The sequence below is a fragment of the Sporothrix brasiliensis genome (assembly GCF_000820605.1).
Source record: "Sporothrix brasiliensis 5110 chromosome Unknown Cont20, whole genome shotgun sequence".
In the NCBI taxonomy this organism is placed as follows: domain Eukaryota; kingdom Fungi; phylum Ascomycota; class Sordariomycetes; order Ophiostomatales; family Ophiostomataceae; genus Sporothrix; species Sporothrix brasiliensis.
Window position 1 is genome coordinate 4614846 of NW_024467139.1, and position 22931 is coordinate 4637776.

Here is a 22931-nt window from a genome sequence, read left to right on the forward strand (position 1 = left end):
CGGCAGTCCCCTGTGGGGACTGCAGGTGAGGAGAGCATGGCCTGCTGCACTAGCAACACCGATCGTTGTTTCCTGCTCGGAACAGTCTTTGTTAGGTTGCACCAAGCGCGAAATGGAAAATGACTAAGCGAGAGAAAAAGAGGGACGGCATGATGGCAGAAAAAACCGTAGGCCAAAAAAATAGCTTCATCCAAACGGCGTGAGCCATTTGAACAACAGAGCGCACGCGACAACCACCACTTCAGCGACGATCAATTGCATTCAGAAGGCGACCGTTTTGCTCACCCGATTGCTCACCAAGCTGCCACACTATCCACAATTTCGTGTCCGCTATGGCTGTCGCTGCTGTGCCGTTCCGGGTCGGCTTGACCTCGTTCCTCCCCCGGCTTTTCGCGTCGTCGCCCTCAACGTCTTCGCCTTTCACATCTACTCTCGCCTCACACTCATTAATATCATCACGGGCAGTCCGCATCGCATCTCTGTTCGCACACCGGCTTGCAGCCGCCACCCCTCTCCTCCCCGCCATCTCTCTCTCGCTGCCATCACTACCATCCCTGCTGGGCGACATCTGGGAATCGATCCTCCGGGCGGTGCCAAAAAAGAAAACATCGCACTCGAAGAAGCGGAGTCGACAGATGGCGGGCAAGGCGCTGAAGGATGTCAATTCGCTGTGCAAGTGCCCTGCCTGCGGGCGGACAAAACGGATGCACCATATGTGCCCTTACTGTTTGGAGAGTATGTCTCAACCCTATAGGGCCTCGTTGCCTGTTCTATCCTCATATCGAAGCTTGGATGGGCGGATACTCTAGATTTAGCTACTAACTCGGCCCTAGCTATTCGTGACATGATGAAAAAGCGGTTATAGCCGCACCCACGCAAGAAAGTGCCACACTGGGCCGCGCATATCGGGATGCGGCTCCTGGCCAACAGCGGTCTGGGAAGCGGCCAACGTATTAGATGACCTAGTCTGCTTCGCCGGCGACAAAGCAAAATTACAACATGTGCAACAGTTGCTTAGAGAGTGGTTGTAAGCTGTGAAGAGTGCTACGGAAAGCAGTAGTTATGGAGACACAAAAGAATACTCCTCATGTATATACAATACCAAATCTAAATGATCTATAGAGCCATGTGTTTTGTCTTCCCGTTGCCGTAAAATTTTTAGAACTTCCGTTGGTTTCCTAAGTGAGCGTACGTTGCCGAAGGAGCTGTCATGTCAAGATGTCATGTAGGATAGGGGCTGATACATGCCTGCCAGGTCAAACTGAAAACCAAAGTAGAATGGCGGTTCATATGACCAACTCATACATGTTAGGAAGTTGCAGCAAAAATCGTTGGTGTCGGAAGCCGGGAAAGAGCAATCATGCGCTGGCGCCGAGTAGTGTAGTCTTAGATCCGGCAGGAGCAGTTCGCGGTACCTGCCCCACACTAGCCTTGGGATTCTACCAAACGGCAAGAGCTCCAAAAACGTTCACCTGGACAACAAAGAAGGCAGACTTTGACCCAGAATTCTTGTTGCCAAACCTCTTCTGACTGACGCCGCGATGGTATGACTAGCTACCCCTTAACTGTCCTTTGCAACGTCTTTACTCCAAAGCTAACATGTGCGCAAGTCGAAACAATTCTACATCGCCAAGGCTGTGGACAATGGTGCGTGCGAAGAACCCCGCCAGCAGCAAAGCAAACGAGGAAACTCTCCAGATGAAAACGCAGTATGTATTCGCTAACCGTCCTCCTCTTACTGTAGCTCACGAGACGGACATTTTCTCGATAGCGGTGACGCCAAACTCGGTCATCTCGGGCTCTGGCGCATCGACCCTGCGCATCCACAGCACGACCACACCCGATTATCCCATTGCACAGTCTATCGACGGTGCCCACAAGCTCGGCTGCCACCATGTGACGACGGCCAAGGGCGGCTCTGGGCAGGTGGCCTGTTCGGCAGGCTTTGGTGGCGAGGTGAACGTATGGCGGCGCAGCGAGGCAGGCGACTGGACGCTAGACACGACCCTGCGGCCGAGTGACCTGATCGCAGGAAACAAAGGCGGCGCTCCTGGGACCCAGGAAGGCGCTCCGGCAGCAGCTATCACCAAGACCGACAAGACGACCGACGCGTGGGCCCTTGCGCTCAGCAAAAACGAGCAGTACCTGGCGTACACGACTCATGATGGGCGCGTGGGCGTGTGGGACCTGCAGGCGCGCGCACAGTTGCTTGTCTACAGCTCACACAACCGGGCGACAAGCAGCTTTGCCATGGCGGTCGATCTGAGTCAAGACGGAAAATACACGGCGGCAGGGTACCAGAGCGGTTCCGTTAACGTGTTCAACAATGACCAGTCCAAGCTGGTGTACACGTTACCAGGTCTAGCCAAGCCTGTGCGGGCGGTGGCGTTCTCGCCGCTTGGCAAGCGGCTGGCAGCCGGCGGGGACGCCGGCGTGATCTCGCTGTACGATATGAAGCATGGCGAACCCGTGGGCAATCTGACAACACCGGGGTCGACGACGTCGAGCTCAGCCGTGTGGGTAATGTCGCTCGATTTCTCGGCATCGGGCGAATATCTACTGGCCGGGTACATGGACGGCAAAGTGCGGGTATGGAACGTGGAGCTAGGGACGTGCGTGGCGACCAACGGCGAGACAGAAATGTCAGCGCTGTGGAGCGTCAAGTGGCTGCCGCCCAAGTCGGAACGGCCTGGGGCCGACACAGAGAGCTTCTGCGCAGCGGGTGCGGACCGGCGGCTGACATTCTACCGCGAGGCCGGCTCGAACCCAATAATATAGAAGGTGTACTCTTCCCTTTACAAATACCACGAACAAGAAAAAAATGAATCATGCATGACTCGTCTATCATGGACGGAAACTGCGTTAACCGGCACAGTCACCGTCCCGTCCGACGCAATGTGCCATCCCCGTGAAGAGGGAGTGAAGTGCGTGAAGATGATTGCAAGATTACCGGATGGCAACGACGGCGAGGAAGCTGGGTATGGGAATGCGGTTGCTGAGCAGCATTTGGAGAGCCAGTTTACCAATATTGATTAAGGAACGCACTCTCCGGCCCCTGTGAATATGGCAAGATCAACAGCCGCAGCTGTGATGGAAGTGGTGAAAACGAGGAGAATTGCAGCAGTGTACTCAGTATTTCGGGGCTTGGAAGGACGACTGAGTCTGGGGCATTCGCATACTGCAGCCATATCACTCCAAAGTAATTACCTCGTAACTCAGACAGCGTCGACGTCATTCCGTTCCGAAAAAACGGTATCTTGACGTGCCCGGGTGGAAAGGGTGTCATTGACCGAAGGCTCTGTTATGTTACCACAGCCGGGGTACTTTGAATTTTGTAAAAGAAGTAGGTTTTCTAGCTCGCTGTCGACTGTTGTTTGTTTACGATTTTCGTCCAAGCGGATGACGGATGAACCTACAGACGCTTGAAAAGACTCCTAAATGTCGGATGTGCAAGGAGGTCAGCTGCCACGATTTGTCGATTTTGTGTATTGCACTGATTTCTACAAGGCGATTTTCTTTTCTTCTAGCGTCTATTTTTTTGTTATTCGTTTCCATTCCGCGCACAGACTTCCCAGGTAGATGCATGAGACGAAGTGCTGTAGTCTCAAAGTGTAATACACCTCAAGCTAGACGATTTTAAGCAATGCGAAGGGCACGGCCGATCAAACCCGGTCCAATGCTGGATCTGGCCGACGATCAACAACCGATCAAACGGGAGGAGACAGGAAAGAAACAAGACATACAGACGCCTGGAAGTTATGAGAATGTAAGAGTATATTGTTGAGCACAATTGCATGAAAGACGAGATGGTATTCATTGGAACGCATCGTTGATATAAGCAATTTGAACTTGTATTTATTTATGACTAAAAAAAAAAAAAAAAACTAGTTGCCTATTATCATGTTTCAAACCCAAAAAGTAGCCGAATTTCTCGACGTCATTATTCGAAAGAAAGTCTTTTCACCAGCGACACTCTGCCCTTCTCAAACTCGTCGCTTACAACAAACCGGAGGCGGCATGGGTCGACCAGCCCCCCCTTTCTCCTCCTTCCGTCGTCTCTGCCTCGCAACTTGACACTGTTCCAGCCAACGTGAAAAAGCGGCTTCCAAGCAGATCATCCAAGGTAGAAGGACGCGTCCCAACGCACCGCAGATCGTGTCATCGGTGGACTTTTTTTTTGGTCCGTCTGTCGACGGCCTGGACCGTCTGCACAGACGGGGACTCTTATTTCATCCTTTTTTTTCCCTTTGCTGCGGTTGCTGTCTCTTATTGTCTCTTCTGTCTATTTTCCTTGTAGACTTAATTCCCGGCGGAAACCTGGAGGCCGATCCTCGATCTATTCTTGGCGAGTCCGTGGAGAGGCAAGTGAGCCAAGGACGACAAAGGAACTGAAGCTGGATATGAAGACAGGAAACCGGAGAAATTAAGGAGCACGGAAGATCAGCCGGGGGCAATGCCAGTCTCGCCAGGATATGCGTCTGCAGAATGGCTCTTGTCTTGGTCTACGGTTTCTTTGGTTGGGTTGAATCAGGCGGTGCACGATGCACAATGTACGATGCACGGCCAAGCCTAGCCAAGTCTGGCCCCCTCTTTGTTTCCACCCATCGTACCCGGGTCGTCTGTCTTCCTGCATCAGTATATCCTCTCTTGCCGTGGTCCTCCTTAAAACTATCGTGATCCCGCGCCATGTCCGGTTGTGAACCTGGTTTTCTTCTGTTTTCCTTTGTCTTTCCCCTCTTTTGGTCGGCATGCTCATTCTGATGTAGTCACGATTTATCGTTCTTTTTCTTTCTCTTTCTCTTCTTTGTCCTTTCTTATTTTTCTCTTCTTCTACACTCTTTTGATAGGGGTTTTTATTTACAGACAGCGACTGGTAGCGCTCGTCTTTTCACTCATTTATTATATTTTATTCATTCTTTTCATATTAACAGAGCATTGTACGTCTTGTGAAGACGTTATTTTTCATTTTCATTTCTTTACCAATATTATCCCCAAAATGAAGCCCGCTTCTCTCATCACGACCCTCGCCTTTGCGGCGTTCGGCTCGACACTGGCTCAGAACAGCACGTCAGATGCCTCGACTGGCGATGTCGGCAAGCAGAACGGCAACGGCGGCGAACACCACGGAGGAGACCGGAGTGGCGGCGGCGGTGAGCACGGACACCAAGGCCACTCAAAGCATCACAAGGGACTCAAAGGCGTCAATGCCGGGTCGACGCTCGAGCGCTGCACAATCCTACAGCGATTCAACCACATCATCGACAGCGCTGCCAATGCCACTCAGCTCCAGATCGACTTCAAGGGCAACGCCACGCGCATTGCCCGTGTTCAGGCCGAGGCCACCCAGCTGCGCAACGCCACATCGCCACAGGGGGCGCTGTTTGTGACCTTGCGTAGCAACGCGACGTTCTTGGGCATCTGCGACACCATTTTTGCGACGGAGAGCAGCGGGGAGCAGTGCAACCGGTTGCGGTTCCTGGAGGCCCGAGCCACCCTCGCAGCCAATGCAACGGCACTCGATAAAGCGGCACACGGCAACACAACGCGCGCACAGCATATCCAAGCGGCGGTCACCAAGGCGCAGCCAGAGCTGGCCGCGCTCCAAGGAAACGAGACGCTGCTGCAGTTCTGTGCCATGTTCCAGACGCAGGCGCAGTGCCGACTGATCAAGCAGCTGTACGGCGATGTGAGCCTGGCACGCAATGCGACGAGGCTGAACCAGACGCTCGAGGGCAACACGACGCGAATTGCGGCATTTCAAAACCTGGTGGCCAAGGCCACGGCACAGCTCGACAAGTTGCTCAACAATGCGACGCTGGTCTCGGTTTGCAAGACGGAAATGCCGTTTATTCTTGACCTGGGTGAGTGCTTTCGAGTCAGGTAATGCATCGTACAATCGTTATCGCTAACACCCCCAGCAAACGAACTGCCCAACGCCACGGTGACGTCGGTTAATGCGGTCAGCCAGTCGACGGCGTCTCGCAACGTGGCTGTATCGGCACTGCTTCTTGTCGTCTTCTTCATGTTGAGCTTCAATTTGTTGTAGGAAGTTGGTTTCATGTCTGGTTCAGTAGTTGATTGTAATGTCGTTCGTGCTTGAGGGTTGTCGGTCGTTCATGGCCATCCTTTCTCCGTGTGTTGATTCCTGTTGCGGGAACGTAATGTTTTGCTCGGTTGTTTTGCTTTCTTCTTCCAAAACACTGTCGCTAACGATACCCTTTATACTTATTTCAAACAAAAAAATACTAAAAGAAGAGTTAGACGGGACCACCTCAGCAGTTGTGTTGCAGCTGTAAATATATGCCGAGACGTAAGAAATTCCAAAATCAATTGCGAGCAGAAAAGCAGCATAAATTTATGATGTTACTCTATCTCTTCGATGCGTGGACGTGGTGGTTGTGGTTGGCGACTGGACAAAGCGGACGTAGACGACGTCGACGTTCCAATATTCGTCGGGTCGATGGACAAACCGGCCAGACCGGCCAGACCGCCGACTGACGACACACCAGAAAGCGTGTCGCTGCCCTCGCTCGCCGGCGACAGCAGAGACGTCAGTTTCCAGTTCTCCAGGCTCTCAATCACGTCGATGGCGTGCTGTTTCACCAGCCCATCCTCGTCCGTGTCGGCGACGTACTGCAGGATGCGCAGCATATCATCCTGGCTCTGTTGTACGAGGCCAAACCCGAGACGCCGCCCCGCCTCCCGAGCGTCGTGCAGCGCCCGCACAAAGCTGAGAATCAGTACAATGGCTGCGCGTCGCAGGATTGCCTTTTCGAGCTCGGGCTCCATGGTCAGCACGTGCAGCGACAAGTCGACGGCGCCTGAGGCCAGCGTTGCCCCGAGCCCCGCAATGTTGACGTCGAGGCTGAACGCAAAGATGGACAATGCCGAGGCGCGGATGCGCACGTCTTCGCTGCCGCGCTTGCTGCCCCAGCCGTCGACGATGCGGCCGAGGATCTCGTTGCGGTTGCGTTCTTCGTCAGACAAAAGTGCATCGTCTATGTCAATGTCCTCGTCGTCCTCGGCGTTGTCGTCGCCTCCGGGTGCCTTCCGTTTGGCCTTGAGATCACGCATACGCTGCTCACGCTCCTGCTTGGCCTTTGTCTTGGGCCGGAACCCTCGCCGGCCCGCAATCTCAAGGAGCGCCTGGCCGACCTCCTTTGCAGTATCACCAGAGAATGTGGCGCCGAGGCGTTGGACGACTTGCAGCAAAGCTTCGCCAAAACGAAGCCGTGACTCGACACCCTTCATCTCGTTGGCGTCGACGTAGTGGTCAAGTAATTCTTTTGTGGTCGATTTGGGGTGCTTGTCCGCCAATACCGTAAATATTTTGATTACACGCAAGTTCACGTAGTCTTCGTTCTCGTCGAGCATGGACGACATCATCACCAGCAGCGCAGGGATATCCAGAATGGAGCTGTCGGAGAGGATCAGACCCTGCAACAGATTCAGCCCTTCCGACCGAACTGGCGGCGGCGAATCGGCCTGTGTGATGTAGGATATGGCTAGGCTGTATGTCTTTCGTTCTTCAATCTGTTGCTGGCTTACGGTAGATGTTGCGCCAGCCCGGTTCTCTCCTTCCGGATCTTCGATCTCGTCTCTGTACTTGAGGAAGAGCAACAGGTTCTTGGCCGTCTGGGCCGCCTCATTAATGTCTTCGGTACCCGACACTCTGCTGATTTTGCCGAGCGAGTCTTCGATGGATTGGACCACCGTTGCATCGGCTTTTGCTTTTCGAAAGCCTGGCGACGTGACGACCAAATTCAACAGACTCATCAGCAGCGGCACTGTCTCGTCCTCGGCCAGGGATGCCTCTTGTACTTGGTTCAGAAGTCCACTGACCAGTTCAAGGATGTCGCTTGGCCGGCTGGCGAGCTTCTCGGGAAACTTTTCCATCATTTTCTGCAGCATGCTGCCTTCCAGAACGTCCACCAAGGGGTTGCTATCAGAGCCGCCATGCAGCTTGTCGTAGTTGTCGTCTTCTTCCTTGACCAGGATAAAGTCTTTTGCCGGTTGCCGTCTGGACTTCTTTGATGACAGCCAACGGCTGAAAAGGTCTAGGAAAACGGACGAGATGTCCTCGTCGTCCGTAGCGATGGATGACAGGAGCTCCACAAGGGCGTCGGATTTGGGCCCGATCTCGTTCCACCGTGTTTGCAGCACCTCGGCCGCATTGGGTGGCGTGCTCGGGGCTGACACAATGCAAATGCTGTTCTCATTTGCATCGGTCGCCTGATACTGCCACTGAGGCTGCCGGCCGGCGTCTCGCGATCCTTCAAACAGCAGATCTCGCACAATCGGCATCGCCTTGTCGGGGGCGGTCGAGATCTTGAGGTAGATTTTAAGCAAATTGCGTGCCGGCTGGCAGTAATCTTCCTCGCACTTTTTTGAGGCGCTGGACCAAGAGGATAGGGCCCACAAAGGCAAGACGACAGGGCTCAGCAGCCGTCGTGTCAAGCCCGGATTCGGATGTGAGATGACCAGTGTCTGGAGCCGCCGAAGACCCTCCGCCAGGGTATCTTCGGATACAAGAACCACAGTAGCATTTCTCCGCAGATCAATAACGCCGTCACTGCCTCTGTCGGACGTGCCCTGTCCTGGCAGTTGACTCGTCGTTTGGCTTGTCGTGGGGTCGATGCACCGCAGCATAGGTTCCGCAAAATTGGCCCATCCAGGCATGCCTGGCGCGCCAAAACTCTTGCGGCCCAAGATCCCGAAGCCGATCACGTATGCCGCCACCTTGGCAAGCTCCAGGCCGTCGTGTCCATCGAGGAGTGCCAGAAGCTGGGGCGCAATGCCCCGAAACCAGTCAATCGAATTTGCCCGCACTGGTGGACTTGCGAGCAGACGGGTTGCCATCTTGAGGGCCTCGAGCGTGATCTGGGCGCCCTGCTTTTGTGGTGCTGAAGCGTTGCTGTTCGCATTGGATGGGTGCACGGAGAATACAAACTCAAGAGTGGCGCGCACGCCATCGCTTCGGAGCGGAAGCAGAGCCAGCTGGCTCATGAACTCAATGCGTACCCCATCGGGCACTCGACCCGGCTGGATGAGTACATTCAGAGCCGGTAGGAGCGACACCGTTGGCGTTCTACAATCGTCAGTATGTGCCCGAGTCAGGATTGCACGGCTCATCCCTTACTGTTCTCACCTCTGGAGTAGACCTGAGAGCTGTTGTTGAGCGGCGTGACGATCTGGCGTGCTAAGGTCAAATGCGGCGCTGCCCAGGGCCGTGAGCGACTCTAGGAGGGTCTTTTGCGCCTCGTGTGCCTCATGTGCGGGAGCAGGCGCATCCATTTTGTCATCGCATGTTGTTTTATCGTCTTGTTGTCGAAAATAGAAGGACGAGTAGACGGATGTCGTTAGTTGCTTAACAAGACGTTGGATCTTAGTCATCACAATTGGCTGCGTGGGGAGCTTTACAGAATAAGGTGGGTCTTGAGCTCTTCTAGCCAATCAGCGAACATTCTGGGATTTTTGACGTGACCGTTGCCTACAGCAGCCCAACGCGTTTTTCCAGCGCTCTTGCTGCCCCCAGTATTTACTATTTACTTGTCACCTAAAAAAGCTTCACTTTTTTGCTTGCCTTCCGCATCGCCAACTACCGACCGACCTTCCAGCCCTCTCTCCCCCAATGCGCTGGCAGCATGTCGACGGCCACGCAACCTCCCAATGCTGCACCGCAGTCTGCGCGGCGGGTCCTCCCCTACAAAGACTTTCTGCAGCCCGCGCTGCATAGACGGTTCTCTTCGACAGCCCTCGTTTTGCTGGCAATTGCCTACGCGCAGTCCCTGGCGCTGTCTAGCTGGTCTGCATGGCTCTGGGCATGGTTCCCGCTCAGCGGCGCTGGCTTCCGCGCGCTCGTCATCTTCTTCTGCGGCCTGGTGATCATCATCCTACGAATCGCCCAGTTCCACATCGGCATCCGCACGAGCAACTCACCCTTTGAGACGTTTCTCTACAACGCCGCCAAGCCCAAGACCGTCGAGACTGTGTTTTCCTACTGCCTCGCCGGCTGGCTCTACGGCCAAGTCTTCCGCTGGTCAGCGGCCGAGAGCGCCGCCCTCGGCTGGATCACACACTATCAGGGTGACCGTGCCCGACTCAACGAGCGCGCTCTCTACCTTGTCGTGCACGTTGTGTGCGTCGGTGCCGTCAACGCCGTGCTGCATCTTTTCTGGGATAGCGACCGCCTGCTGCTTGGAACGGCCCGGCCTGCGGCAGCCAGCGATGGTAGCAACGGCGGCAGCAGCAGCGCTGCGGCCGGAAAGTCGTCACAGCTGTACCGCTCGTTGCTTGCGCAGCTGCCGTTCTTGATCATCTCCGCCTTTACACGCGCAATTGTAGGCCTCGTGACGAGTGTGATTGTCTACAACTTCTTCCTGCGGCCCATTGCCTGGCGCTTCACGCTTGCCCTCTTCCGGCCTTTCTTCAGCCTCCCCAAGTCGTCGCTCCCGCCGTCAATGAAGCCTTACTTTTCGACGTGGACCTACCTGCCGCGCTGCTTTCAGGCTGGCTTCCTGTTCACGCTGCTGGTCGTCGTTGGCAACGCTGCTTTTTCACTGTTTCTGGTCAATGAGCCACTCAAGGACGGCAGGCCCCTGACTTCGGACTCCAAGGACCCCAACGGCAGCTTGTTGAACGGGCTGAAGAGCAAGAAGGACAAGATCAAGGCGTTCTCTACGTGGGAGCTGGCCTTTATCGCGCGCAACTTTCCCGACCGCCGAGTCGCCATCTACACGGATATTGACCGCAAGGACGGCTCGACCTGGTCGCAGATCTGCAAGCTGTGCCTGGATACGATTAAGACGCTGGAGAACCGCATCGACCCACCGGCTCCCGCTGTGCCGGCACCGGCCGCCAGGAGCAGCGCGGACGACGCTGCGCCCGAAGCCAAGCGGCTCACCAAACCCGTCCGCAACGACCCCAACATCCTGGTGGCTACGCCGCCGAAGAAGAAGACGTTCTCGAGCGAGATGGAGAAGATGGTCAACAAGGTCGCCATCGACCCGCAAGACTCGCCTCGCCTGAGCCCGCTCACCAAGCAGGTGCTCCAGGACGCGCGCAAGCGGCTACAGGATGTCCAGCGCGACATTAGCGGCCCCGAGAACCCCAACAGCAGCCTGCAGAACACGGTTCGCCAGTTCTTGGCACTGCCTATTGTTGGTTGGCCGTTCCGCCTGCGGTTCCAGAACCGCATCACGGCGGCTGTTCTTGGCGGGCCCTACGGCGAACCGAGCGTGTACGTGAACGCTATTAATGCGCTTTGCCTTCTGGCCGTGCACAGTCTGCAAGAGGACAAGTTTGGTAATGTGCAGCGGGACGTGGCCATGATTGTGCGCGAGTTTACACGCGTGACGCGCAAGCTGGAAGGCTTCAAAGCCTCCTACCCGCTGCACTGGACAGATGTGGAGGCAGAACGTGTGTGTCCCGAGGTGGACGCTATCTTGGACGCATTCAAGGACAGCCTGACCGATCTCATTGCGAGTTTTGGCCAGTACAGCCGCGACCTGCGACTCTCGCAGACTGACATGCGGCTGGCTGAAGAGGCGGCCACAGCCGGGCGTGAATCGCAGGAGGAGCCTCAGCCAGATGATGGGGATGATGCCAACCCCGAGATGGCCGAATTACGGTCATAAACACGAGGAGACGAGTAGACGAGCATGTCTGCGGATTTGAAGCTTGCGAGTCGTTGCGTTGTTTATTGTTCGTTTTGCTATAGGATCTGTATGAGACTATGTCTTTCACATTTGCATTTGGGAAGAATACCCGAGCTAAAAAAAAAATCATATAAAATTGCATAACAAACAGGAATGTTCTCCATTGATGAAGCAAAAACAAGAAACGAAACAAATGACGAGAACATGTGAAGAGGTGCCGATCCTCGTGCGGTCGATCCCATGCTGGACTCCATTGGCCAATCAGAGGTGTCTGTGTGGGTCCTGTCTAGCTGTCGAGACAGGGCTGCTGGACTGCTACTCAGTGGCCCGAAATACAGCAGCCTCGCCCAGTCGTCAACAGTTGACTTCTTTCATTGTCATTGTTGTGCGACAGTTTTCCTCACCTGTCACCCGCCACTCCGGCGCCCTCGATATGATCGCATCAATACCTCCCCGGGCGCTGTGAGAACTCTCGACAACGGCGATGCGACTGCCGATCGCCTCTACGGGGTGTCTGTATTTTTTCATGCATCCTTTGACGCCGCGTTGAAGCGTCTTTCGACGAGAAAACCAGACGACGAGGACGAGAAGACGAAAGGACGACGACGAACGTCTCCTTCCACCATGGCGAACTCGGCTGAGATCTTCTTTCGCGTTCTCTACGCCACCGTCTACACCTTACTGCACGTCCTACTCCTCGCGCTGCTGCTCGTGACGCCCGGCGATCTCATAAACCAGTCACGCTATCGCCACGACGTTGTCTCCATCCTTATCGTCGCTGGCGCCTATATCTTTGGCATTCTCGTCATCGCGATCGTCTTCTTCCTGCGCCTCTTCCTCAAGCGTGCCGTCCTCAATTCCATCCCCAAGTCCTGGGTCCCCATCGAAAAAGGCGATGTCTCGAAGCCGGTGCGCAGCATGATCAGCGCCGGCCTCAGCCGCAGTGCTGCTGTTGCCTTTATGTCGCGGCCGCGTGTCGTACCTGAGGAGCTACTTGACGAGATGTGTCCGAAGCTGGCTGCGGACGTGTTTATGCACGGCGGTAGCGGGGGAGCGCCAAAACACCATGAAGGGGACGTCATAGGAGCCAACGAGGAGGACGGTGGCGGCTCAGAACTGGCCGCCGACGGTGAAAAAGCAGATCGGCCCCCAAAGGCGGTGCGGTTCAAAAGGGCCGAGACGATGGAAATGGAAAAGGCGCTGGGTATTGACCTGCCGCCGTGCCAGGCCGTTTGGGGTGTGATCGAGCACCCCGGCTGGGCACCACCCGACCAGGTCTTGCATCGGTCACGAGGCGGCGGAGCGACCAGTGGTGGACGTGAAGATGGAGGTGGAGGTGCAGGCGGCGGCGGCAGCGGTGGCGGCGGTGCTACGGCCGACCCTCTCGACGAGAACATCAACCTGCAGTACAGCACAGTCCTCGCCGAGTTGCCAAACCTAATTGAGGCCAAGGCACTAACTCTTGCGCCGCCAGACCCTTTCTCGGCAGCCGACCCGCCTCTCTTCGACCCAGATGCTGTGGCCCTACTTGAACGGCCTTCGTACATGGGCCTCCGCGAATACCTCTACCACCTCGCCGAGCTCGGCGTCGTCGACATAGAAGCTGATGCACCGTCCCGCGACGCGCCCGTGGCCGACAGCGATCCTCGCTCGCTGCGCGAAATCGTTTCGTCTTTTGCGACGGAATACGAGTATGCGCGCTTTTCAACACGCATGATTTCCAACCACATGTTTCGCCAGCTGATGCACGATCTGGCAACGATCTTGCGCCGGATGACACCTCTCGACCCAAGTGTTTTGGAAGACGACGAAGACGACGAGTATGACGAAAGTGGATACGACAAGGAGAGCAGCTTCAGCTTTGGCGAAGAAGACGACGAGGATGGCGATATAATCGATAATACTACACCAATACGAAGTCGTAGTCGGCACAGCACACATCTCATTACCCATCATCAACAACCACCACAACGACGACGACCATCACAACTCTACGATCCTCTGCCACAACATTCAGCACCCCTCGCCAGATCGCAGTCTGGAAGCAGCAGGCGCTCCGCAGAGACGGCTAGCAGTAGTAGCGGAAGTAGCAAGTCATACAGCACACAGGACAGTGCCGGAACCAGCAGACGACGCCGTCCAAGCCGCCAGACGAACAATCCGGACCTTGCAAGCCCAACTTTGCCACAGAATCAGAGGCGTGCTCTACAACAGCCGCTACTATCACCACGGCCCGATGCCCGCCAAGCCAGGAGGGCATCAAGGCAAACCACACGCCGGCCCTCGTCCCAAGCGTCTAGCGCAAACAGCTTCGCGCAGAGTCGGCACCCATACGCCCTCAGCAGCCAACCGTCGAGCGCCAGCCTGCGTTCGACCAACTCGAGCGGCTCTGTTATCCGGCTGGCCGACCGCAACGAGCAATCGTCGTCTGGATTGCCCTACGTCATAATGGCACCGACGGCATCGCCACATACCTGGACGTGAACTGCGAGCTGTTCGATCTATCGGAATGGCGTGTTTTGGAATAATACAAAGCAAAATTAGCCGAGTTTACAGTAACACACAAACCTTTGCCAGCGAACTTGGAGACTGGCCAGCACATAGAACCGTCTACACAAAGGTGGATCCAACCACTTTGCGGTGCATGACTGCATAGCTGTACATATAATTCATAATGTAATTACATTCTATTTTGTTCCATGTCCCGTTCCACCGTTGTTAAAATCGTCAAGTATGCAGTCTTCTGGCTCCTAGAGACCACGCGCTGCCCATCCTTCGTTTACATGTCCATAATCAGCTGGCCAGCAACCTTCTGTAACACGTCCACCTAAAACAAGCATAGTTAGCCAAGCGAAATATGTGTGTATAGGAAAATGGGCTCCCATCACGGAAAACATACATCCAGAAACGCCCCGTTGCCACGCTCGGCCACGGACCGCGCCACCGCCTCACGAATAAAAATCTCCATATACTTGTTGACCGATGCGTGTGCGTCTTGCGTCAACCGCGTCGCTGTCCCGTTTGGGTTCTGGAAGAAGTGATGCAGCAATCGTGCTAACAGAGCCGGCGGCAGTGACTTGTTCGCATGCGCTGTTGGGTCGTCATCGTCGTCGTCGTTGTCTGTGGCCACGTCGGTGGCGGCACCACCAGCAGCATCGTCGGCATCGTCCCGGAACTGGTCAACCGTTCGTCGCCGCCTGGCGCTGCTACTGCTGATTCGGCTCCGCTCGAGCTCGTCAACGTCGTTGTCGTCCTCCATCTCGTCCGGCTCTTGCTCCCGTGTGTCGCGCTTGCCATCGTTGTCACCGTCGCTAATCTCGACATCGACCGGTTGCCGACTCCGAGCCGTGTCTTTTGCTGCTGCTGTCCTAGCCGTCGCGCCAGCGCCTGCTGCCCCTGCGACAGGCCTTGGTGGCTTAAACGCACCTGTGCCTCGAAAACCACTGGTGCCGCTTGGTGTGCCTCGGCTGGGGCGTGCTGCTGTTATTTGTGGCGGCATATTTTATTGCGTTTTTATGTGACTTATATCTTCCCAAAGAGATTTGCTCCAAAAGTGTCCTGGCTCGTCTTCGGTGGTTGTCGTCGTCGTGTAGCCGTCGAGGGCAAAACGCGCTGAAGACGCGTCGTAATTTGGTGGGGTTGTAGAGTTGAAAATGCTGTCAAAGGACCAGAGCTTGGGTGTGCAATTTGTTTCAACTTTTTGTACTCCGTATTTGAAAGGAACACAAAATCATAAAGATTGTATTCGCATATATTCAATTCTGTGCAGACAGGGAAAGAACGGATATATTGACGTTCAGGTGGACGGCGCATGAGACACCCTAAATCGCGATGCGTAGTCACGTGAGAACACACACAACTAAATGGCCTCGAAATTCTAACCCGCCCACGAAGGATCCCTCCAGCTAGCAAGTCTCAATGCTACGGGAGCATTTCGTTCAGCTTATAGTTTCACGTTCGCAATTCAAATAGCACTCAAGCGCAGCCAGCATTTTTAGTTCAATGGAATCAAACGTTCTTTTGATCGGTACTGTAAAGAGAAAATCTATCAAGGTGCATGTAACCCAAGGAAAATAAGGCAAGGGGGGAAAGAAAGAACAAAAGATCGCAGAGAGAAACAAAGCCGGTGGAGACGACGAAAGTCACCACAAGGGCCAGGCGCGTCGGGGAAACTGTCTCTTGAGATTCGATATAAATTACAGTGTGCCAAGGGTAAACTTGAACACACAACGGCTTACCCGAGCCGCCCGCCCCATAGGTGGAATCAACGCCCATCCCAAACTGATGTTTTCCCCCCTCCAGGATCTTCAGGAAGCTCTCTGCATTCCGACGACCCTTACCAAACCGACCAGCCACGCCCCAGTCCACCTTCTCTCTTCGCACTTTTTGCAAGCGCAGAACTCGCAAAACCAAACATGTCACAACCATACTGTGCAGTCTCTTCCCCTTCACCGTTTACCCACTAAACACCATTGACGCCGGAATCACGTCAAGTCGCTAGTGCAAGATTTTTGTACAAAAAAGGTCGTGTGTGGGGGGGCGAAAAGCAAGAGAATCTTCAAAGGAGGGTTCAGGCAATTTAGCCCGAGCCGCCCTTGAAGGCCTTGCCGAAGACGATAACCTGGAGCTGATCGTAGATCGACAGGACACCGGCACCGGCGACACCACGGAGAATGTTGGCACCAGCACCCTTGAACAGGGACTTGACACCCTCCTTAGCGACGATCTGGCGGAAAGCATCCAGAGAGCTCGAGTACTTGACGGCCTCACCCGAGGTCATCATCATGCGACGGCGGACAGTGTCAAGGGGGTAAGAGGCGATACCGGCACCAGTGGTGACGCACCAACCCAGAAGGAACGAGGCGAGGAAGTTGTTGGACAGGTTGCCGACCAAGACGACGGGCTTGATCGAGTCGTACATACCGAAGTACAGACCACGGTAGACAACGATACCAGCGACGGAGGGACCGAAGCCACGGTACAGACCAGCAATACCGTCAGTGGCCAGGGTCTTGCGGTAGACGTCGACCAGGCCGTTGAACTGGCGCTCACCACCCTTCTTGGCGGACTTGGCGTCGTTGGCCAGACGGGTACGGGCGTAATCCAGGGAGTAGACGAACAACAGCGACGTGGCACCGGCGGCACCACCCGAAGCCAGGTTACCGGCCATCCACATCCAGTAGCCGTCACGCTCCTTCTTGTAGCCGAACATCTTCTTGAACTTGTCGCGGAAAGCGAAGTTCAGGGCCTGCGTGGGGAAGTAACGGATGACGTTGGCCGTGTTACCACGCCACAGGGACATGACACCCTCATCGGCAATGGTGCGACGGAAGCAGTCAGCAATACCATCGTAGCGGCGGTCAAGACGGCCAGCCTTGATCATCTCATCCTGCATTGATTGTTAGCCGTTGTTCGTTTCTTCATATTGCCATGTATAGTTGCCGCCACTTTACAAAATACATCCGGCGCTAAGCACCAAACGTTTAAAGTCCTCGCACTAGATCCCTCCAATTGTCTGCAAAGCAGAATAAAAAAAACACGCCCACCCCAAAAGGGGTTGCCGATCATTTTCACGTGATACGTGAAAATATCGAGCTGTTTTAATCGGCAGCTTTCTGGTGACGGAGCAATGTCCTTTATCCCGAACTCGAGATTTCAAGACCAAGGAACCGAAAACCCCTGGCATTGCCGATGTATAGACACAAGGCGCTTTGGTGGGAGTGGAAGGTCTAGTGCGGCACTTTCGGAGTGGGCGGCAAACGTCTTATCAGGTCCGTTTGCACAGTGGTGTCAACACACGTACCTGGTTCTGGACGAGAAGCTTGACACGCTCAATGGGAGCAGCAGCGGTCTTCGAGACGGCAGCGGAAACACCGCCCACTGTGGTTGAGAGTCAGTACATGAACGTCCAAGTGTTGTTGATGGCCGAGGTGGTCGCGATATATTGGTGCTTGGTGTTGGCTGATACGCATCGTAAAAGCTCGTGCAACAGCGACACCGCCGTCAAGAAGTCGGTTTGGGAGTGTCTACATACTCAGGAAGTCCACCACGAAGGACTGAGAAAGCACATGTTAGCTGGTTGTCCTTAAACGTAGATAATTGCAAACAAGCCTCATCGGCAGGCGTAGTGAGCATGGAACATCGTTGGATGCGGTGGGAAGAGGAGGCGGAGTGAGCGAGCAGGAAAAGTTCCGACGACGATGCGAAACTGCCCCGGGTCGAACTGTGCCGAGCAGGCCGCATCGCCGCACGAACACCTAACGCAGAAAAAGAATTGACGAGAAAGCCCAATTATCGGTCCAGCGCGCTGTAGACATGATTGGGAATGTGGAAGTGGTTTTGCGAGTGCAAACATGGGATATCGCGATCGTGAGGGAATTCTGGCGATGTGCTCCAAAGTGTCGGTCAAAGCGACCGACAAGCAAAATTGCAAAAGCTGCAGCAAGAGGTGGAACTTACGGGCATGCCCCAGATCTTAATATCCTCCTTGGAAGACATTTTGGCGACTGATCAATGACGAGTCTGACGAACGGAGTGGAGATGTGAAAAAAGGATGGCAATGAAAAGCGATCCTAGGAAAAGAAAGAAACGAGGATGAAGAAGGAGAAGGGAAGGGGGGAGGAAGGAAAACGATAGGAAGAAAAAGGGAAGGAGGGAAGGGGGGAGAAAATAGAGCGGGAAAAAGTCGAATCGCAGGAAAGGAAAAAAAATTCCTCGGTTGCGAAATTTATTATGGGACAAGGAGGGAAGGAGCAACCGCTGCAGAGCACCAGCTGGCCAGAAACGACCTGAATGGCTTCCAGGGAACATTCGCTGAAGCGGGCAAAACACCGAAGTCCAGTATAAATTTTTCAAGCGTCGCAATTTTTTTTCATAGCACGTTCAGGGAGCGCTGGCCACTACTTCAGATGCACAAAACGCGGCTGCCCCTTTCTCTGGTGTAGTTTTTTTCAGCGATTCTTTCCGGCCGGTCGCGCTAGTCTCACACGGAGGCCCCACTTTTACTTCTGCTCAGCCAAGAGGTGTAAAGAGCTTGCTTGCTGTCCGCGATCACCTACGGCAACGAAGAGCGAGGGTTTTTTTTGCTCTTTGCGGCCTGAGAGGCAAGGCCGCAAAAGAGCGAGGGGCGACAGGAGCTTGTGTCGCTCTTTCTCTTGTTACAGGTTCACCCCTCTCTTAGCGCACGGCCAGTATTTTTCTTGTTCCTAATTTCTTCTTTTTCATACGTTACCTCCTACCTTTAAAACGCACAGCTTCTTGCCGGTTCGCTCCGATGGCCACCTTCCTTTTCGGCCACCCAAACAATCACTGCCCCAGGAATAAAGGCGACGTTTGAAGGTTTGTTATCACGATGATGTCGTGTCGTATGTTATGTCTCCAAAAAAAAAATTACCTTTTTTAATTTCATGAAGCAAATATACGGCACTCGATGATGGGGGGGGGTGTTTGTGAGGATTACGGTGGCGTTCTCCAGATTTCGCGGTGTCCGGGGAAGAGACAGAGTCGTGATCAAAGCCGTATGAAGCTGAATTAGACGCAGAAGCATTGTCCTATTTAAATGTGCTCTGAGCATATCTTGCATAGCTGGTGCTGGCGACTGCTAGCGCCTGCGTGGATAGGTTATGACCTTGGATTGGCACGGCAGAAGCTTGGAGGCTGCCCATTGAACTCCTGTCTCTCCGGTGCATCTCACGCCTTGCTGCCGACTACCAAGACAGTCGGGTACGCAGAGCCCCGGGCAGTACCAGCGACTAAACGCAGGCATAAATATATTGGGGCCGTAATAGCGTTCTGTGAACAGGATATGTGCGCAATGATTTCCTGTACTTTCGAGCCTGCCGTACAGTGCTCTCCGTAGTCCATCTTGCTAGATAGCCCTGGGTCGGCTTCGGCATCAAGACGCTCGGCGACACCGGGCTTGCATGGCAATGATAACCACCACCAACACAGTGCCTGCTCAACTGCGCCACTCCCATGTGGTAGCAGGTCCCATGCTCGCAGTGTTTGCTCCTCATGGAGTGTTTACCACGTCGAATATACTTGTAATTACAGGTAAAATATGTGGCAACTTCTCAACCGCACATGAAGACGACTAGCCAGATGCCAGCAAGCGAAATAAATCCCCACGTCGCTCAAACGACATGCCATACACTCTAAATATGAAAGTGAATTTGGATATACTTTTTCACACGCTTCAAGTACACAATAACACAATTGCTCACATGCATCCCATGGTACAAATGAATACACAATATACAGATTGCAAGTACAAATATAAACGCAATAGAGCACGGCATTTTAGCACATATACACCCGCTTGCTGCTGGATTTGGTTTTCTTGTTTTGATTCTTTCATTGGATGTAGAGCCCCATCGTACGATTGGCTTTCTCGTGACGGCTCCTCCTACTTTTATTGTTGGTTGCGTACATACAACGACACCCGATGCTCCATGTCAACAGCGGAGTGCATGCCTCCTATTTTCCATCTCAAGGTATGAAGTGCTGCGGCGGCCGGGTTTTGCGTTCGTCGGCCGTGTCGGCCGACCGTCGTTTCTATCCCTCTTGCTTATGAAGTCATAACAAGTGAAAATAGAACGGCATTTCTCAGTATAAAAAAATTCCCAATGTCCCGAAGTCCCAAATATGTTTTTCTTTTCGTCACACAACTCCGCCTAAGCAAATAGGTTTGTCTGGTAGTATCATCGTGGTAGGTTGGAATTCGTTTAATCGGTGCCGCCGACGGCGCGGGCTGGGAGGTGTTAGTAACGGTGCATAAAAAAATTGCATCACAATCGCGTGTCGAAACATACTGAAGATCTTCATCTTGCTGTGGCCAACAACCTGCTTGATCTGGCCCTTCTCCTCCAGATCAGCGAGGCACTTCCGTGCCAGGGAGCCGTTGATCTTGAGTCTGTCGACCAGGACGGCGACCGTCACGAGGCGGTAGGACTGGACATCCTTGTAGAGCTTCTCCGAGGTCGGCTTGTCCAGGATGACAGCGTGCTGGGCCTTGTCCTTGACTGTGCGGTTGTTAGCAGATGCTCGTCGAGTATCGCAGTTCCGAGGCAATCGCCGCCTGCTCCAACCGATGACAAAAACGGCCGGTTCGGCGCATCTCTTGGGGTGTCCCCGCTCCCGTCAAATGTCAAAAACTGGAAGACGTCCCGGCCGCTGCCCCGGAAGATGTTGTCTTGCAAGCAGTGGCCTGGTCGTCTTGTCGTCTCTGCTTCGTGTTGGGAGATAGAACACCCTTCGAGATTGTCGACGTCCTCGTCTTGTCTTCTTCGGCAGGCGGCGCGTTCCTATTTTCGTCGCCATTTCGTTTCGATTAACATACCCTTGCCCTTGGACCACTTCTTCTTCTGCTTCTTCGCTCCAGCTGCGGGTGCCATGTTTGCTGATTTTCGTTGATGTGATGGAGTTGAACTTGGTGATCGCACAAAGACGAAAGTGAAAAAGGGAGAGGAACGTCAAAAGGCGAGAGTGCTTTTCTTTTCCCACCCAAACAATAATTAGTTTTTTGGTGTTCCAAATTCTGGTTAGATGGAAAAAATACAAGGCCCAGTTTTTCCTTTCTCGGCGAGGGCGGGCAGTGTTTTTCCCAGCGCTGCACGTGCATTATGTCATCCACGTCGAGCCCTAATTCTATCCACCATGATTGGACCTGCACGTACGCGTTATTCTAAAGTGGATCACGTGCGGGATTTTTCAAAGCCCTGCCGCCTTCTCACCCTTATGGAATTTTTGCTGGTCATTTCTTTTTTGGCTCTTCCAAAAGACGCTAACTTTCCAGTTGAGTGAGGGGACCTCGCCCTAAGATCCAGTCCTTTCCTTCCCGTATTCCTGTCTAACCTGCACTGCGCCTCCGTTTGGACTCTGTGTGGGAAAAAATCTTAGTGACCCGAAGGAGAAAATCCACCAGGGCCAAAATTTCGTGAACGCTTCTCAAAAATCACCACCGTCCTCTACATCGACAAAACCCGACCCATCACCACCGGTGCCGCCAGAAAAAAAGAGCATACCGCAGCTTTTTTTTTCTTAGTCGTTAAATTTGTGTCCTTCTTTCACAACAAGACAACCGCCGCCCAACATGTCTGACGCCGAGATCGAGGTCGAGACCGTCTCGTACAACATCCTCCCCAAGGAGGTGACGAACGAGATCGGTACCGTCAAGCTCTTGTACGGGCCCTTTCCCCCCTTCCGAACAGAACCGCTCTCGGCTTGCCTTGTTGCCGTGATTGCGAATCCGGAACGAAATGGTGTAACACCAAGATGAATTGCTAGCTGACTGTGAATTTTTTTCAACAGCAACAAGTGGAGCTACGATGATGTCGAGATCCGTGACATCTCCCTCACGTAAGTTCCTGGTTTACCTTTCGGCCATGCGCGACCATCGAACGATCGAGACGACGATGCGAAGACGGTTTCGGGACTGCTCTGAGAATGCTATAATGAGACGACATGCGACCGTGGAGGAGACGAAAAACATGAGACGCCGGTCGGAAGGCCTCGACGAGCGCCACAAACAGAACATGGGAAACATAGAACACGAGGCACACGAGGGCACAACAGAACCTTCTTTTACGGCGGACGACATCGAACGATCACGCGCATGGCAGAACATGGCACCCACGACTTCACGTCAAGCATACTAACCCGCTCGACAGGGACTACATCCAGATCCGCTCGCCGGTCTACATCCCTCACTCTGCCGGCCGCTTCGCTGTCAAGCGCTTCCGCAAGGCTAACTGCCCCATCATTGAGCGCCTGACCAACTCTCTGATGATGCACGGCCGCAACAACGGCAAGAAGCTGATGGCTGTCCGCATTGTTGCCCACGCTTTCGAGATCGTGAGTCCCACGTGCCAAGCCGTTACCCAAGTGTACGACACATGTGTAAACACGGCGGTCAGTCGCTAACAACACTAGATCCACCTGATGACCGACCAGAACCCCATCCAGATTGCCGTTGACGCCATTGTCAACTGCGGTCCCCGCGAAGACTCCACCCGTATCGGCTCGGCCGGTACCGTCCGGAGACAGGCCGTCGATGTCTCGCCCCTGCGCCGTGTCAACCAGGCCATTGCCCTGCTGACCACCGGTGCCCGCGAGGCCTCGTTCCGCAACGTCAAGTCCATTGCTGAGTGCCTAGCTGAGGAGCTGATCAATGCCGCCAAGGGCAGCAGCAACTCGTACGCCATCAAGAAGAAGGACGAGCTGGAGCGTGTCGCCAAGAGCAACCGGTAAAGGGGTGTTTATTTTCCAATCACTTAC

At 54.2% G+C, this 22931-nt stretch overlaps 9 protein-coding genes across 9 annotated transcripts; 5 read left to right on the forward strand and 4 right to left on the reverse strand.

Moving 5' to 3' along the window:
• Nucleotides 1–1644: 1644 nt before the first annotated feature.
• SPBR_07470 (superkiller protein 8) lies at nt 1645–2778 on the forward strand (the record flags this gene model as incomplete). Its single annotated transcript, XM_040765724.1, has 2 exons — nt 1645–1651; nt 1745–2778. 2 exons carry the CDS (start codon nt 1645–1647, stop codon nt 2776–2778), a joined length of 1041 nt encoding a protein of 346 aa, XP_040617201.1.
• Nucleotides 2779–4996: 2218 nt separating this feature from the next.
• Nucleotides 4997–6046, forward strand: SPBR_07556 (uncharacterized protein; the record flags this gene model as incomplete). The annotated part of the gene is made up of 2 exons (XM_040765810.1): nt 4997–5861; nt 5919–6046. 2 exons carry the CDS (start codon nt 4997–4999, stop codon nt 6044–6046), a joined length of 993 nt encoding a protein of 330 aa, XP_040617202.1.
• Nucleotides 6047–6363: 317 nt separating this feature from the next.
• SPBR_06552 (protein required for cell viability) lies at nt 6364–9294 on the reverse strand (the record flags this gene model as incomplete). Its single annotated transcript, XM_040764808.1, has 2 exons — nt 6364–9088; nt 9149–9294. The coding sequence occupies 2 exons, from the start codon at nt 9292–9294 to the stop codon at nt 6364–6366; spliced, it is 2871 nt and encodes a 956-aa protein (XP_040617203.1).
• A 350-nt stretch (nt 9295–9644) lies between these two features.
• Nucleotides 9645–11636, forward strand: SPBR_06877 (nucleoporin NDC1; the record flags this gene model as incomplete). The annotated part of the gene is made up of 1 exon (XM_040765133.1): nt 9645–11636. One exon carries the CDS (start codon nt 9645–9647, stop codon nt 11634–11636), a length of 1992 nt encoding a protein of 663 aa, XP_040617204.1.
• A 645-nt stretch (nt 11637–12281) lies between these two features.
• SPBR_06944 (thermotolerance membrane protein) lies at nt 12282–14141 on the forward strand (the record flags this gene model as incomplete). The annotated part of the gene is made up of 3 exons (XM_040765200.1): nt 12282–13581; nt 13767–13942; nt 13977–14141. 3 exons carry the CDS (start codon nt 12282–12284, stop codon nt 14139–14141), a joined length of 1641 nt encoding a protein of 546 aa, XP_040617205.1.
• A 295-nt stretch (nt 14142–14436) lies between these two features.
• On the reverse strand, nt 14437–15156 carry SPBR_07819 (uncharacterized protein; the record flags this gene model as incomplete). Its single annotated transcript, XM_040766073.1, has 2 exons — nt 14437–14469; nt 14557–15156. 2 exons carry the CDS (start codon nt 15154–15156, stop codon nt 14437–14439), a joined length of 633 nt encoding a protein of 210 aa, XP_040617206.1.
• Nucleotides 15157–16236: 1080 nt separating this feature from the next.
• SPBR_07752 (solute carrier family 25 (mitochondrial adenine nucleotide translocator), member 4/5/6/31) lies at nt 16237–17052 on the reverse strand (the record flags this gene model as incomplete). The annotated part of the gene is made up of 1 exon (XM_040766006.1): nt 16237–17052. One exon carries the CDS (start codon nt 17050–17052, stop codon nt 16237–16239), a length of 816 nt encoding a protein of 271 aa, XP_040617207.1.
• A 3328-nt stretch (nt 17053–20380) lies between these two features.
• Nucleotides 20381–21049, reverse strand: SPBR_07854 (small subunit ribosomal protein S25e; the record flags this gene model as incomplete). Its single annotated transcript, XM_040766108.1, has 3 exons — nt 20381–20406; nt 20468–20677; nt 20995–21049. The coding sequence occupies 3 exons, from the start codon at nt 21047–21049 to the stop codon at nt 20381–20383; spliced, it is 291 nt and encodes a 96-aa protein (XP_040617208.1).
• A 698-nt stretch (nt 21050–21747) lies between these two features.
• SPBR_07454 (small subunit ribosomal protein S5e) lies at nt 21748–22904 on the forward strand (the record flags this gene model as incomplete). The annotated part of the gene is made up of 4 exons (XM_040765708.1): nt 21748–21836; nt 21966–22013; nt 22325–22508; nt 22587–22904. The coding sequence occupies 4 exons, from the start codon at nt 21748–21750 to the stop codon at nt 22902–22904; spliced, it is 639 nt and encodes a 212-aa protein (XP_040617209.1).
• Between the last annotated feature and the right edge of the window lie 27 nt (nt 22905–22931).